This window comes from Seriola aureovittata, chromosome 12 (assembly GCF_021018895.1).
Source record: "Seriola aureovittata isolate HTS-2021-v1 ecotype China chromosome 12, ASM2101889v1, whole genome shotgun sequence".
In the NCBI taxonomy this organism is placed as follows: Eukaryota; Metazoa; Chordata; class Actinopteri; order Carangiformes; family Carangidae; genus Seriola; species Seriola aureovittata.
This window is the reverse complement of record NC_079375.1, coordinates 20,973,944-20,988,926: the sequence shown is the minus strand read 5'-3', so window position 1 is coordinate 20,988,926 and position 14,983 is coordinate 20,973,944. Positions and strand designations below refer to the sequence as shown.

The window sequence follows — 14,983 nt, the reverse complement described above, 5'->3', positions numbered from 1 at the left end:
CCTTGGGGACTGTTAATGAATTTTATAACAATCCATCCAATAGTTGTTGAGATATTTCAGATTGGACCAAACTGGTGGACTGGACCACACTGCCATCTCTACAGCCAGATAACATGGCTAAAAAAAACCCCCAACTAACCTCTACCACAGAACACACATTTTCTGTAGGGTGTAGTCTTGTGCCTAATTAAGACACTGGAAGTAGTCATTTAGTAGTAGTCATAACAAAAAGCAGCTGCTACACAATAGTTTCACCCCCTGGTGTGGCCATAAAAACAAAACACATTTTGCAGCTTATTAAACTTATCAACTCTAATCTCCCTCTGGGCAACGCGCCTGATCCACAGTGAAATCAGTCAGATTAGGATGCCGTGTGAACACACTGGCACACTGTGGATGGTCTATGCTGCATATACATCATGGTATATTTACATTTTGTCGAGACAAAGCAGCATAAAAGGATAATACAAAACAGATTAAAGGCAGATTATGTTGCTTCTAAGAATTCTCATATGTGAATGTACTCTGCCACTCTGGCATGGTTTCGGTGTGGAGTCTATATTATTCCTGAGGGCCATTGGGGAGAAGGGTTCAAGCCTGGAATGTACACTATTTCCCCACAGGAAGTGGAGCATGGAAGTCTACCATTGCCCCACGCCCAGATCTCCACATCACATCACACACACAGTCAGTCGGCTACTGAATTATAGAACATAAGTCAGAGATACTTATTCTGTCATGTATGGCACAAAGAATAAAATAAACATCACAATAAACTCCACAGTGCACTGCTCTTGATCTTTTGTGTTTTATTAAAGACACTTTATCTTTGATACATCTTACACTTTCATTGTACAAAATTTCACATGACATTACAAAAATATTGAAAGGCATTTTTAATAAAAAAAATTGTACTGAAGCTGTCTACTATGACAGCTTTGTTTCTCTTTTTCTTTACTATTTTTTTTTATAAAACTCAATATTCACAAGTTGTCAACTTTACTGGATGACATCTGCCAAGCTTTGCCTTAAAGCAGCACGTTTTACATTTACACAGGTCTCGACACAAAGTCATAGTGGGTGTTTCTTCAAAAGACACACTGTATGTATACACAATACAGTATTGTACAATGTATGATAGCATGCAGAGTTTTCTGATGCACTATATAGTAATTTTCAAGACATGTATGAAAAGAGAACAGGACTAGTTTACCTATAAACGTCAGATCAAAGTTTGTCTCAGTGACTTGAGACTGAATTAGGATGCATCTTTCAGTCAGTGGTTTTAAGTATTAATATTATTATTATTATTTCTAAAAGAGTTAATTACATCAATATCATGCAAACATATTAGCATGATTATTACTTTAAAATTCAATGCAATGATTTTCGTCTATTATTATAATACACAGCCTCATTGCCAGCCCTGTTGTGTAACTTTACAAGACTTTATGAGATATTAAGCAGTTACAATGTGCCAAAATAATATGTTGTTTCTTTCACTGTTTTTGCTAAATTGTGCTTTGATACTGAAAAGCTACTATACCTAACCACTACTCTTGTCCCTGTCTTGCTTTTAAGTATATAAATGTCTGTATAGCATACAGTATATCACAGGATAGTTCAGTGATGTGAATAATCACTTTGATTAGTAACAGTAAAATATGTGTACTGTATATGATGCTTTTTCCCACAGTGTTCCAGTCTCAAGTTACATGTGTCTGTTGGAGCAGGTGCCTGTTCTCTGGCTGGAGAGAGGCACACTTGTAGGCTATAAACACTGAAATATATAGACATGACATTAAACACATTGGCGCACACACACACAGAAAGGCCTCACCCAAACACACACACACACACACACACACAGAGACATACACATGAGCATATGCAAGGGACACACCCGACGCTCACACACTCTCACACACTCTGACCTAACACTTGTGGGCACTCGTCTGGTACATATAACAGACAGTCATTTCATTAAATGGCTCAGTGGGGGCTCGTCCTAGCCAGCAGAAAGAGGCCCACATCCAACACATACGCCCTCACTGTACTTTCCACCTACTGTAACTCATGTGCACCTTCTAAGGAACACTACATTATGGACGTAATAAAAGCTTACAAAGCTTTCCAAAAGCTTCACTTCAGGATCATTCAAGTGGTGACAAACAGTACTGAGTTTAGCTAAAATAGTGCTATATTTCACGCATACATACAAATTCTTATGTTTGTAATAAAACCAAACTCAAACAATATCCTTCCTGAAATCAAGGAATTTGTTTTTTTTTTTCCTTCTCCTCATGATTTTTTTGCATTAGTCACACAGTGAGCGAGTGGCAGAAATATGAGTATAGCTCCCATGCTGGATACAGCTGAGGGAAGAAGGCACAAAAGCTACACAGAGCTTTGTATACAGCTGCCATTTCTCAGTTTTGTTTCATTTCAGACTTTAGTCCATGGAAAGGCCTTGACAGAGGAGAATCTACAAGGCAGATCTCTTTCACAAAAAGAGAAGAGGGACAAACATCCCTGGTTCTCTCTTTTTTCCACATTGAGATGTGAGACCGAGGAAAGAGATGAAACTTTCCATTGAGAAAGCATAACTTGCTTGACTGTTCTTGCGTAGCCTCCTCTCGTCCGTCGAGATGTTCAAGATTCCATATTTGTCTGTGTTATCCAGATTGTTAGAGTTTGTTTTATCCAGTATTGACCAGTGGCTATAGTAGTGATTTGAATGGCACAGGTCAGGGTTATATACAATCAATTTGCAGTCTTCTCTATGCCATGATGAGATGGTTACTTCGCTCTCTGATGTCTGCAGGAGGAACAAGGTCTTTCTTTACTGGAGTTGGCAGTAAGGTAGAACGTCTTCCTTTGGGCTTGAACAAGTCTGACACAAAGAAAACCTGTGGAAGGGAAAGAAAGAAAACCATCCTTGAACATCTTAATCATCATACTTCCCTTGTCCCCCTTTTTGTCCCAACAGTTTTTTGTTAGTGATTTCACTCCCTTTTCTTTACAGATATACTATGGAGTTCCTCAAGGTTCAGTACTAGGCCCCCTTCTGTTTTCCATTCACATGCAGCCTCTCTTCATTATAATTTGTAAACACAGTCACACGTTTTATTGTTATGCTAACCACAGCCAATTGTATGTACCTGTTTACCTGTACCATTCAAATAGCTGATGTGAAAATGTTAATTCAGAAACTTTATCAGTTGAATGAAGACAAATCTACTTTCTTCTCTGTCTGTGAAGAATCTTACAATCTGTTATTGGGAAAGGGCTACATAAATGAAGGCATGATTATTATCTTTATTCAACTTGGAAGCAAAAAATAACTTAAAACTAACTAAATAACCAAAATTAGATTCATTTGTGAGGACCCTCAAATTCTTAAATCTAATCTGATATAGTACTATTACAAAAATAAAACATTATGGAACTACTCACTATACAGTAAGCCACCAGGGCTCCCTGTACAAAGCCCGCCAGGACATCAGTCGGGTGGTGCTTGTGATCAGAGACACGGGACAAGCCGGTGTAGAAAGACATCATGATGAGGGTGAACTGGGTCAGAGGGCGCAGCAGGCGGGCTCCATGCCAAGTGAAGCGAGACTGCAGATAGAACTGGTAAAGAGACAGAATTGTGGGTTTATATACTGTCTATTCAGGGCACATGTGTGTATACATGTTAAAAACAATTCAGTAACTCACCACCAGATAAAGCATGGTGTACATTGAGAATGATGCATGTCCAGAGAAGAAAGACTTCCTGAAGGACAGAGGACAATCAGAATTTTACTTCACCTAATAATCTGTAAACAATACATTTTAAATTATATGCTTTTAAATCTGTTATAATACCTGGCCTCTTGAACTTTGCTCTCTGGCCCCTGACACTGGTAGTCAGTGATGTAGCCCAGGGAGCAGTTGATAGTGGAGAAGTCAGGTTTGCACACATCAATGAAGTGTGGGCGCATGCGGCCGACTGACACTTTGGCAATGTCAGTGAAGGACTGACTGATGGCACAACCAAAGACGAACACTCCAACCTGCTTGTAGAGAGCAGAAATGTAGGGGTTCCCTACAAAAGACTTGGATCCTTCGTTCAGAAAGTAGATCCTGTAGCTTTCTCCAATGATGATCTGAGGGAACACAAGAGACGGTAATGTCAGTGAAAATCATGACTGTGACTGTGTCCAAGTCCCATCTTCCACTCCTCTGTACTTATTTTCAATCTCCTGAGTGTTCAGTGAAACTGTGTGAGTGCAGGAGAGCCAAAATACTTTATGAGGAATGGCACAGCACTTTCAAACATGGACAGAGGAACTTCTTTTGCTAGTGAAGTGCAGTGCTCATATTTCACATGTAATTTAACATCTAACTGTTTGTTACTCATTATTTGACTACTTCCCTGTCATTCCCTCTTTAATGTCAGAATATAGATAATTGTGAATGCAAGTTTTGCTTGATGTATTTTCTTTCAAGTAAAGACTGCAGCATTACTGGATTAAAAGTGTTCACAAACAAACCCTCAAGCAAGAAGGATAGCATTAAGCTCTTGTGGACTAATTGGAAATGTGCATCAAATTCTGTGGAGATGGGTATTTGGAACAAGGACATACTGAGCTCTGACATACAGGTTTCAAATATGAGTTGTGTGTATATATATATATGACTGAAATAACTTTTTTTCAGGATCAAAATGTTAGAGAGCTAAAAAGGAATGCTGTGATTTCCTCTGAAGTGGTTTGAAAAAGACTGCTTTATAGTTAAACGTGTTTACCTGTGCAATTCTACTTCTCAGAGAAAACAGTGAGGCAACGTGGGAGGCAACTCAAACTGTCCGCCATGTATAGTTTTATGTAAGTGTGTAAATAAACCACCGTCTAAAACCGACGATTGACGGGTAAGGCGCACTTAGGAGGAGGTGGATAGCCATAACTCGCAACAGCTGTTTAAGCTCAAATGAGCCTTCCCTACCCCCCCATTCTCCCCTGTTGTCTTCCAGCCACTCACAAATGAAAGTAGTGAAGAGGAGTGATAAAGGCAGAAAATGGAGGGATGAAAGCAACAGTGAGCAGTGAGAGGGAAGGGAAGGGAAGGGAAGATAGAAAGCATAGAGTCTGCAAAAAAGGACAAGAGGAGTGTGAACAAAGCGGAGAAAGGGGAAGGAAGAGGAAGGTGAGAGGAGGAATGAAGGCTGGAGTGGGAGGTGGAGGAGGGAGCGAGTGGGGGAGGCACCGCTGGTTCTAATCAGCAGAAACGCTGAGCTAGGCAACGTGTCTGATTTTGGTGGCCAGACTCCACCAGGCGTACGTCGGGGGCACGTTTGTTTTTCACTGCTCAGGCTGTCTCTCTGAAATGTCTCCGATTTCACAAGGGATGTCTGGCTGTTTTCATGTTAGTATCTTGGTTTCATCAGACATTCTTGTGAGGGGCGCAGGAATAAGTCTCATTCTTGGAAAACACTCTCTGCAGAGGGATAGCCCTTAAGGAGATTTAACAAGCTGATATAGTATGTTGTTTCCACCATCCAGGCCTTTAGAGCCAGCTCAACACAGGCCAGCTGCTTTCATGGGAGAGAGGGAAGGGGGAGAAAACAGATCTGGTTCCCCTTGTGTGAAAGATTTTACGATGTGAACGAATAAATGAATTGGCATTGTAGGATATGTTGCTGTTAGACTGAAACCTCAGAGATAATCATGGAGGCTAGATGCTGATTTGTGGCTTATGTCAAAAGTCTTGTATTTCCAAAATGACACCATGGTGTTTTCGTGTCTTCTAAAAAAGATCTGTATAAATTATAAAGGATGTGGCCTCTTGCGTTTCTCAGCTTTATACAGGGGGAAATGAAGCACTGCATGTCCTAATGTTGTTGTTTTCTGGTTCAGAAAACACAAAGCTTGGCAGAACGCTCTAGGGGGGAGACGGATTACAAAGTCACGTTTTGCCAGGGGAAAATGAGATATCTGGCAAAGTCTTCTTGTTTGGGGCCTTCACCACAATTCCACCCCACCAATTACAGTATTTAACCGAACAACCATTGCGTCAACCATAATTACACGGGCCAGGGCTCCTTCTCACCATGAAAACCCCTGTGGCCCCAAGCCCGTAGAGTAGACTGCTCTCCAGGAGGAGGGAGAGCTGATGGAGAATCCATGCCATGAGGCTAGGCACAATTCCACCGAGGATCTGCCAGGTGACAACCTCACATGCTATGGCAGTGCTGAGTAACACCACAGAGCAACCAGGAAGTTTCTGAAGGATTTAAGTGTGAATGCTGCATGGTTTATGTCCCCAGAATCTATTTGCTAGTCCACTGCTAGCACATTCCCGATAACTAGCAATTATCAATGTAATGTGTTAGCACCTTTTTAGGATGAGGCAATGCTAAATGTTAATCCATGGATTAATAGTTTCTAAGGTGCTCCAAGAGACTCCAGTTTGATAGCTTTTTAGTTGCTTAATTGTTTTTTATAAGTGTCACTAGTTAGTTACTATTGCGTTTGTGATAGCCTGTTGGTTGCTAAGGGTGCTTCCTACATGGTTGCTATGGCTTTCGGGGTGATTTCTAGACGTTTCGAAGGTGGTCGCTATTGGTCGCTAAATTGTTGTAAGACTGCTGCAGTAATATTGCAGTTTTTCTCCTTTTCTTTTCTTTTGTTTTCTGTGTATTGTGAGTAGAAATGGCTGGGTTTGGCGATTGAAATCATGGGTTCATAGGGTTTTGTTATGTTTTGCTATACTAATTTAATAGAGATACAACGGGGACTGCTCTTATACTTTTTCTTGTCTACACTGGGTGCAGCACCTCGTCAGCAGCACAACAGAAGCTGCAGTCCTCCATCAGTGTCTACACCTGATGTATTGAGCCACAGGATTGCTGAGTGTTCAGAAGTGTTTTGACAGACCTTACAGGCGAAAAAACAATCTTGCACAAGGGGGTAAAGTCGCAGTTATCTCCGAAAAAAAATGAGCCGTTACGAAGCCGGTGTAGACGGATGCATAGGTCAAAAGCGAAGTATATCTGAAAACCACGGCAGAAAAATGTGTAGTGCAAATGGGTTGTTTAGCTTCCACCTCTGAGCACTGGCATATGGAGAAAAAATATTTTGAATTACCAGATGCTGGGATAAGGTTGGGGTTTAGTGCAGATTTTGGACACATCTTCACTGTTCTCTCTCAGGAGATTTGAGACAGAGAAACAATTCAACACCTCACTTTCTCAAGCACCTTAATCAGTTGAGTCATCTTAAGCCCCTGAAGAGAAAGCCTTGAACAAATGCTGTTGACTGGTTGTTATCTAGCATGTGCTGAAGCCAATCAGAGAAGCTGATAGCACAGGTATGGAGAGGTGTTGTTTCAGTAATCATGTAGGATAATCTCTGTTTATACCCACAGTGAGTCAACTGTCAGATAAATCCCTCTGATGGAGCGTGCATAAGCGTATTTCATTGAAGGTGAGTGTAGTGGGAATGTACATGGTTTGTTTGGAGAAAAATATGAACACATGTTGCACCTGTAATTGATTGAAGAAATCTCTAAAATCATTACAAATCATATAATTGTGAAATATATTCCTTGTTGGAAATGTTACATTGATCATATACAAATTAGAACCCCTATTGGAGACAATGAGAACTACTAGAATGGACTGTGCAATCAGGATGAGAAATGATGTGGTCAACATCTAGTTTAAGTCAGTCAGTGTCAGTGCGTGCTGCTAGTAATGGTGAAGGCTGCTGAAACACAAGAAGTGATGATGGCATTAGTGATCAAAGTGAGGTGACTTACAGAGAGGATGGTGATAAGAATGCCAGCAGCACTAAGCACACCGTCGCTAATGGTATCTCCATTTTTGGCCGGGTACTTGATGGATTCATCATCGCAGTAAAACCCCCTACGGTAAGGCTGAACAGCACTGGTCTCAATGACCAAGAAAGGCAGGCCGGCTAGTGTGAAGAAGCAGTGAACGGCACAGAGAGAAAGAAAGGGGGTGGGGGTGGGGGTGGGTGAGGGAGGGAGGGGGAGAGAGAGAGAGAGAGATGGAGGCGCTGGGTTAATGATACGCAAATTACAGAGGTCGCAGGTACGAGCAAGAGGTAACAAGGGAACATGTGGGACTGGCTCAATTCATTCTGTGGCTGTTATCTATGACTAATGAAGAAATAATGACTCCATCTTTGCTCAATATTCAGTATTAATGGGGCTTTGTGAACAGATCTTTGGATGTATCGAAGGACCATACCTGTACTTTTTTTTTGTATGTTTCAGCCTGTTAACTACTAATAATGTATACTTTACTTTACTGCTGACCATCTTCCAAAGCACACCATATATTTTAATACCAATCTCTGTCTCTTCAGGCTGCATTGGTTTCCATTAATTTAACTTCAGAATGACAATGAAGTGGCAGACATTTGTAAGTAAAAGGAGCCAACAGCCAAACAGCTGACCTACAGAGCACTCCAGTCTTTTGTTACTTTGACACTTAATCAATATTCTGACTAGTAATATAAATGGAAACCAAGGGCTGTCTGTAGGCTAGAAAATCAGTCTCAAAGCTCACAATGATATGCGTTGGAAAATGGTGGGCAGTAATGTACAGCATACATGATTTACAGCTAATGAGGTACAACATGGATGCACCAGTGAGCATGAGTCATAGCCTGTCGTTCCAATCGTGTCATTTGAGGTATCTTAAGCCAACCAGTGGATGAATGGAGAGTGTCCCAACATATGCTCTCTAGTTCTCCTGCTGCACCAAACCAAGACTTACTGAGACCACGGGCACAGTGACGCCCACAGCTGTGAGCACGGTGGTGGACACTGTGCTGCTCTTATAGGGAAGCCTGATGCTGTTGTCATTGCAGAAGAATCCTCTCTGGTAAGGCGGGAATGGAGATTTGTGCAAAAACACGGCAACAAGCAACACTGCATGGTTGGACAGATACATGAGCGCAGGTCAGACAGCTCTTAAAAACCAAAACAGTGAACAGCTGCATCAACAGACATTATCAACAGGAAGACAAAAAGAAAAGCACAGACAGATAGAAATCTTAGTCAGTCAAACAATCAGATTAAAAACTCCCAGCAGATGTGAATTTAAGTTATGATCTCAAACAGGCTGAGTTAGTGCTAAAAGGGTTGGATGTGTCATGTTCTTGAGAGGGGACCATTGCTGCTAACTGACAAGAAAAAAAACACAAACACTATCAGTCTTCCTTCCCTTCCCGCAGCGGCTTTCAAGCGCACTTAAAAAGGCCCAGTTTAAGATGCCTTGGGGGGTGTCTGCGTCTGATCAATTTAGTGTGTTTCACCACTTAAAGTGGCAAAAGGATCTTATTTATCTCCTGACAACAAACATAGAGTGGGTGTAACTCAGACGCAAGCCAAAAAGGACAGCTTATTTTCTCCATTTACTAAAGGCTTCAATGGCTTCACTTTGAAATTTGAGTGTGGACGTCGTACCCAGGAGACGCCTCAAATCTCAGACAGAATTTGGAAAACACACTTTCAAATCACTTCAAAGCAGCATTTAACAGATGCTGGAGCTTTCAAGTCACTCTTTGAATAATTCTGCGATCTGCTGATACAAAGAAAATCAAACATCAGCGCTCTCTCTCACACACTTTCTTCCCCTGTCAAAAAGCTAAAAAGCACTGGGGTGTAGAGGTCAGTGCTGAGAGCTGCTGAAGGCAGGATGATGGTGGTGGTGGTGGTGCTGGGGGGGTGTGATTTCTCAAACCAAATGTCAACACAGGCTTCAGTTGCTGCTGAGCCCCTCAACCCCTTGCATCCACATAAATACACACACACTTGCACAAAAACACACAGCTGACTGGCCTTTGAAGGTCCAGCTGGGTTGAGCTCAGGTTACAGACAGGGCTCTGCTGCTTGATGGGAACTCCAGAGCACCGGCCTTCCCTCCACATTCAGCAGGATTCACATTATTAACTTTGTCTTTTTCATTTTCCTTCTTAAAACAAATACCTGGACGGAGCTACAATCGGCACTGAAGCAGGTCTGGTGGCGAAAGAGCGGGGTGATACGTCTCTGAGATCTGTAACCGTAAAAATATACTGTACTTCAAATCCTCAGTGTCTGATCCTTGAGTTTACTTTGTCTGGCCATGAACAGAACAACACAGGCCTTAGCGAAACACATTCATTCGGACATATAAAGGCTGCCCAACATGCTGATATAAAGCAGTCAAGGGAAAAAAGCACACAGGGCTGAAAGTGCTGGATGCGAAACACATGAAGCCCAGAGTCTTGACCCCTGCAGACTCCGCTGAACACATTCACAGACCCGATACAAGCCACAAGGCCAGAGGCAGAGGGCAGAGACTAATAGAGAGAGACAGAGTGGTAGCAAATGGATTGATGAAATTACGTGTCTACAGTTTATAAAAGGAACCTGCACGAGGTCAAGAACCTCAAACAGCTGATTGGAAAGACGGAAAAAACACAATGAGACACTGTCAGGTCCTGTCTTCCAGAAATTCAGCTGGGCTTTTCTTCTCTGCTCAGTCCTCTGACCCCTTCCATCCGTCTAAACAGTGCAGCATCAGCATTACATACGGCATCTTGGGATTTTCCCCTCCTACCCTCTTCCTCCCTTCCCGCTTCTGAAAGCCGGGTGGGGGGTGGAGGAGGAGGGGGAAAAGTCAACCTGCCAACAACAACACCAGTCAGCAAGCATGGGTATGTCTTTTACATTAGCTCAACATCAACCCAAAGACAACAGAAACAAACAAAATGGTTGGAGAGATTTTTTTCTGACTTCTCAGTTCCTAATGTAAACATCAGGTGTCCTCTATTCAGTTTTGCCCCAAAGCAGTTTGCTTAATAATCAACAGGGGAGCCCTAACTGAAAATAAGCAAACAAAGTAAATGAATAATGATGATGACTTTTTCAGCACATTACTAAGCGTTGCCTCACATCAAAATATGCTTGAAAAAAATACTGAGACCTACTAGTTAGAATTTCCTACGCCTGTCCGTTTTGCCTTTCTCCCTGTTCAGCCCTGGCAGTTCCGTGTAGCTGCAGTTTGTGGAAACTAGAATCAATGTATAACCCTCATGCTGAATTAAAGCCCTACCATATTTTGGAGGCATTCACCAAAACACCAAGTGTGACTGTTAAAATAAACAGACGCACATTTTCCACTTGCAGGGATCTCTCACTGTCTGGCGTAGAAATGTATACATGTCTGAGGTAGTTGTGGTGTATACACAGATGCAGTTGTTTTTACTCGCAGCAGCCCCCACACAACCTGCTCCCTGCCTGTCTGTCTGTCCGTTTGCCAGTCAGTCTGGCCTGCTGCAAAACTTAGTTCATGGTTCCTGTGGAAGGGAAAGCAGCTCTGCCTGCTTAGTTAAAAACAGTTGTATTTGTATTGAATTGCTAGCGGCTAGAACTGCTGCTTATGCTCCCTTTTGCCTCATTTACTATCCATATTTCTTTAGAGGAGTAAGTATGACAGAGTTCAAATTCCAGATTTATATATCTGTTATTCCTTAATTCCTACAACCACAATAAATACATGCACAGACACATAGAAAAAGTATGCAGACAATACGATTCATACATGTACATAAATCCACATACAGTATATACACAGACAATTACACAACATACGGCTTGCATGTACATACATGCCTAAAAAATATTACCCTGAAAAATGCAGAATAATTTATCAAATAATCAGTTCACCTTAACTTCAGTCCATTTAAACCTTTAAATAAATTCAACGGCAGATAGTGTATTTGTATGCCTCTGTCTTACATGTGATAAATTACATATAAAATCCCACATCCTAATTTATATATTTGATTATATGCACAACAAATTTAATACAGCGATATCTTTAAGTAATATTTCCTGAAATTGAGACCTTTCAGTGCCATTTTAAATTGTCTGTGTTTCAACTGTCTCACTTGTGACACATCACTCAAAAACAAACTTGAGGACAATAATTGCTGTATGACTGGTCAGCACTTGTTTCCGCTTGAGATCTAGCTAATGATTGTTATTTTTAGAGGGTCAGTTAAACCAAATTACAAACAACTAGATTATTTCATTTTCAGTTTTACTTGCTGAGTGTTTAAGACATTTGTCACTGAGACTTCTATTACTAGCAACTATATACCACCCACACACGAGGAAGCAAGCTTTAAAAAACATAAGTTACAACAACTTTCAACATCATTTCCATGATTTCCTGGCTCACCATGGTCTGTTTTCCCAAAACTGAAAAATACAGGCACAACCGTGGCCGATTAAACACCTCCTATTTACTGCTGAACCAGGACAAAAGCTCACAGAAACAATTATAATACGATTAACTGGGAAACATGAAAGCCACCTGCTACGGTTTAATGCAAACTGAACCTGATCACCTCACCACAGGTTGAAGTAAATAATAAAATAAATAACAGCCCTCTGCTTTCCTCAGAATTATTCATCAGGATTTAGTTCTAATCACCTCTGAATCAGAGTGACGCTTTCCTCTAGTCTAATGACTCATGTTATCTTTACCGCCACTGATGGTCTACTGGGATTACAGTGACTGGAGAAGGTTCCTTTAGCACAAGAGAGAAGGGAGAGAGATATCCCCAGATGCAGCAATACTCGAGCTGTAATCAGTGAGTGGATGAGTGGTGATTACCAGAGCTGGCCCACCATTTCCTCCCTGTGGTTGTTCCCTTTAAACCACGTCTTTTGCCAGAAAAACACTTCTGGTTTGTTGACAAGCTTCTCTGTGGGAATGTATGTACATTCAGAGCAAATCATGGGGATTTACCCTCCACAGAGACAAAAACTAGACAAAAGCTAAATATAGCTTGTCAGAAAACAACTGTTTATACTATAGAACTCTCGTGGCATATTTTAACAATAGCTGGACTGCTGCTTTTCCCATGCAGTTGCAATAACTTTTATCTAATAGTTGAATGCTTCTTCGCTGTTTTCCATTACCTTAACGCTACAGAACGACACCCTGGAAACATGTGCTTATATCAGAGAAGAAAATAAATTACTGAAATTATTGAAAAGTCAAAGGTTTAAGCCCCAAGGAGAGCCGCGAACCTTTTGTAGGACTTCAAGGTTCAAGCTTCAAACGGTGTAAAAAAATGTTTCACCTGCAAAAACAACCTTAACCCAATGTCTGCGGCTGCTGAACACACACACACACACTTCTGACCTTTTCACCACTTCCCTTAATTACTCCACACACACACACGAATATATTATGCCAGATGTTGGGATCAGAAGAATTCCTGCTGGTGTGGAATGTGAGCCATTCTGGAAAATATAATGAGGAGTCAAAGCAGAGGCATACAGTACAGGTGAGGGTGGAGACCAAAGAAATGTATCCCTCTTGGAGCAATTTATTAATTAGTTTCCCCTTTGCTAGCAGTTTTTTTTTTTTGGTGCTGAGGAAAACAGATCCACTAGCTAAGCTAAAGCAATTGCTGGAAAATATGCAGCTTTAAAGTTGCAACGGCCAAATGCGTTGGCTATAGCTACTAGTGGGGCATCACTTGTTGCTGTAGCAACGCAGCTTGTGGAGCTGATGAAGCTAAAACATTTAACATTTGGCTAACAAAGGTGTTTAAATTTGATAATTTAAATTTAAAATACCTAAAAGTTTCAATTAAGCTTAATTGGTGTAAGTGACATTTTTTTATGACCTGTACCATTCAGAGGTCATTTAGCTAGATTAACGTTATCAGGGCAGTATCGGTAGAAAAGTGGTTTTCCTCTAAATATAATAATTATTATCATAAAATACAAAATTTAAATGTCAAAAAAAAGAGATCATATTATAGTCATGTGTAGGAAAACTGGTAGATGAAGACAACATGAGATGAAGAACAAAAACGTAAAGTTAGTTAAAGTCATACTGAACACACCTGAAGTCCTGCCAACGTTGACAATATTCAATAAAACAATACGACGTTTAAAAACAAACAAAAAGTCACAACTAATACAATGTAATGTTGTACATGTTACTGATAACGATAACTGGTGAAACTTTATAGTGGGAGACTTACCCAAAAACAGGCAGAAGAGATCCACCCCGACCAGCAACTTTCTCCTGCGGTGGTCTTTGCAGTTATTGTTGTTCAGTGAACTCCCGCCGTTCCTCGTCTCGGCTGCCATCGTTTTCTCATATATCAAACAGCGTTGCATTTAAAACGTTTTGTGAGTTTCAAATGTGAGTGGAACTAAAAAAAAAAAAAAAAAAAATGCTGCTGCGAGCTTTCGCAGTGGTGCGTTAACTTTACGTTTTACTATCTACAACAAGCGACAGCCAGCGGCTTCTACATGAATCCTGAGGAGGAGTAGTCGCGAAGAAAGTCTTTGAAGAAAACAGGCTGCTTTCTAAAAGTAACCACCGCCTCTCTAACAACAATCGCCGCTCGATTTCTTCTAACTTCTAACCATCGTTTACTCCTTTCCATGGGGGTAGTGGGTGTCCTGTGACAGCCCTCCAAGAAAGCCCCTCCTCCAGAGCCTCCCCTCCTCAATTAATGCCATATGCAAGCTCCTTCACACAGGCTGATTCCCACACTCACCTCCGTGATAAAGTACACTTACTGTAAGGGCAGCAATAACAAGGGGGATTCCACAAAACACGAAAGTCATCCACTTAACTGTGAAAGGGATTTTTTCCAGAGTCTGGAGCACAAGTTGTATGTTTTACATATTTAGGGCTCTGTTTTGCTTTTCTTTCTTCTTTTATTCCATAGACTAGTGTTGTTTTTCACTTGAGATGCATCAAGATAAACAGTTTGTTCCTTCCCTGGAAAAAAAAAAAAAAAAAATGCACGAGTAAGTAAAAATTCCCACATTACTCAGGTTTTCCCTGTCTGATGTACAGTATGATAAATGGAAACCCTGAACAATATAATGAGCTTCCAACATCAGTTAAATTTCAAGCAACAAAACATGGAGGACTCAGATA

At 41.1% G+C, this 14,983-nt stretch overlaps 1 protein-coding gene across 2 annotated transcripts; it reads right to left on the bottom strand.

Moving 5' to 3' along the window:
• Positions 1 to 789: 789 nt before the first annotated feature.
• LOC130179238 (phospholipid phosphatase 3-like) lies at positions 790 to 14,558 on the bottom strand. Of its 2 annotated transcripts, none has more exons than XM_056392086.1 (6): positions 14,070 to 14,558; positions 7,804 to 7,961; positions 3,871 to 4,151; positions 3,721 to 3,778; positions 3,457 to 3,633; positions 790 to 2,909 (listed from the first exon to the last, which is right to left on the bottom strand). In XM_056392086.1, the coding sequence occupies exons 1-6, from the start codon at positions 14,206 to 14,208 to the stop codon at positions 2,781 to 2,783; spliced, it is 942 nt and encodes a 313-aa protein (XP_056248061.1). In that variant the 5' UTR covers positions 14,209 to 14,558; the 3' UTR covers positions 790 to 2,780. The 2 variants fall into 2 exon arrangements, with proteins under 2 accessions (XP_056248061.1, XP_056248062.1); XM_056392087.1 differs by lacking the exon at positions 7,804 to 7,961 and adding an exon at positions 8,789 to 8,943 and having other exon boundaries at positions 14,070 to 14,556.
• Positions 14,559 to 14,983: the final 425 nt, after the last annotated feature.

What these genes read in the sequence shown, in the direction of transcription:
- LOC130179238 (XM_056392086.1), bottom strand. Translation starts at nt 14,208, where the DNA reads ATGCAACGCTGTTTGATATATGAGAAAACGATGGCAGCCGAGACGAGG. An exon ending in TTCTTATCACCATCCTCTCT is followed by an intron (nt 4,152 to 7,803) that starts GTAAGTCACCTC and finishes GTGTTCCCTCAG; the next exon opens with ATCATCATTGGAGAAAGCTA. An exon ending in AGCAAAGTTCAAGAGGCCAG is followed by an intron (nt 3,779 to 3,870) that starts GTATTATAACAG and finishes TCTGTCCTTCAG; the next exon opens with GAAGTCTTTCTTCTCTGGAC.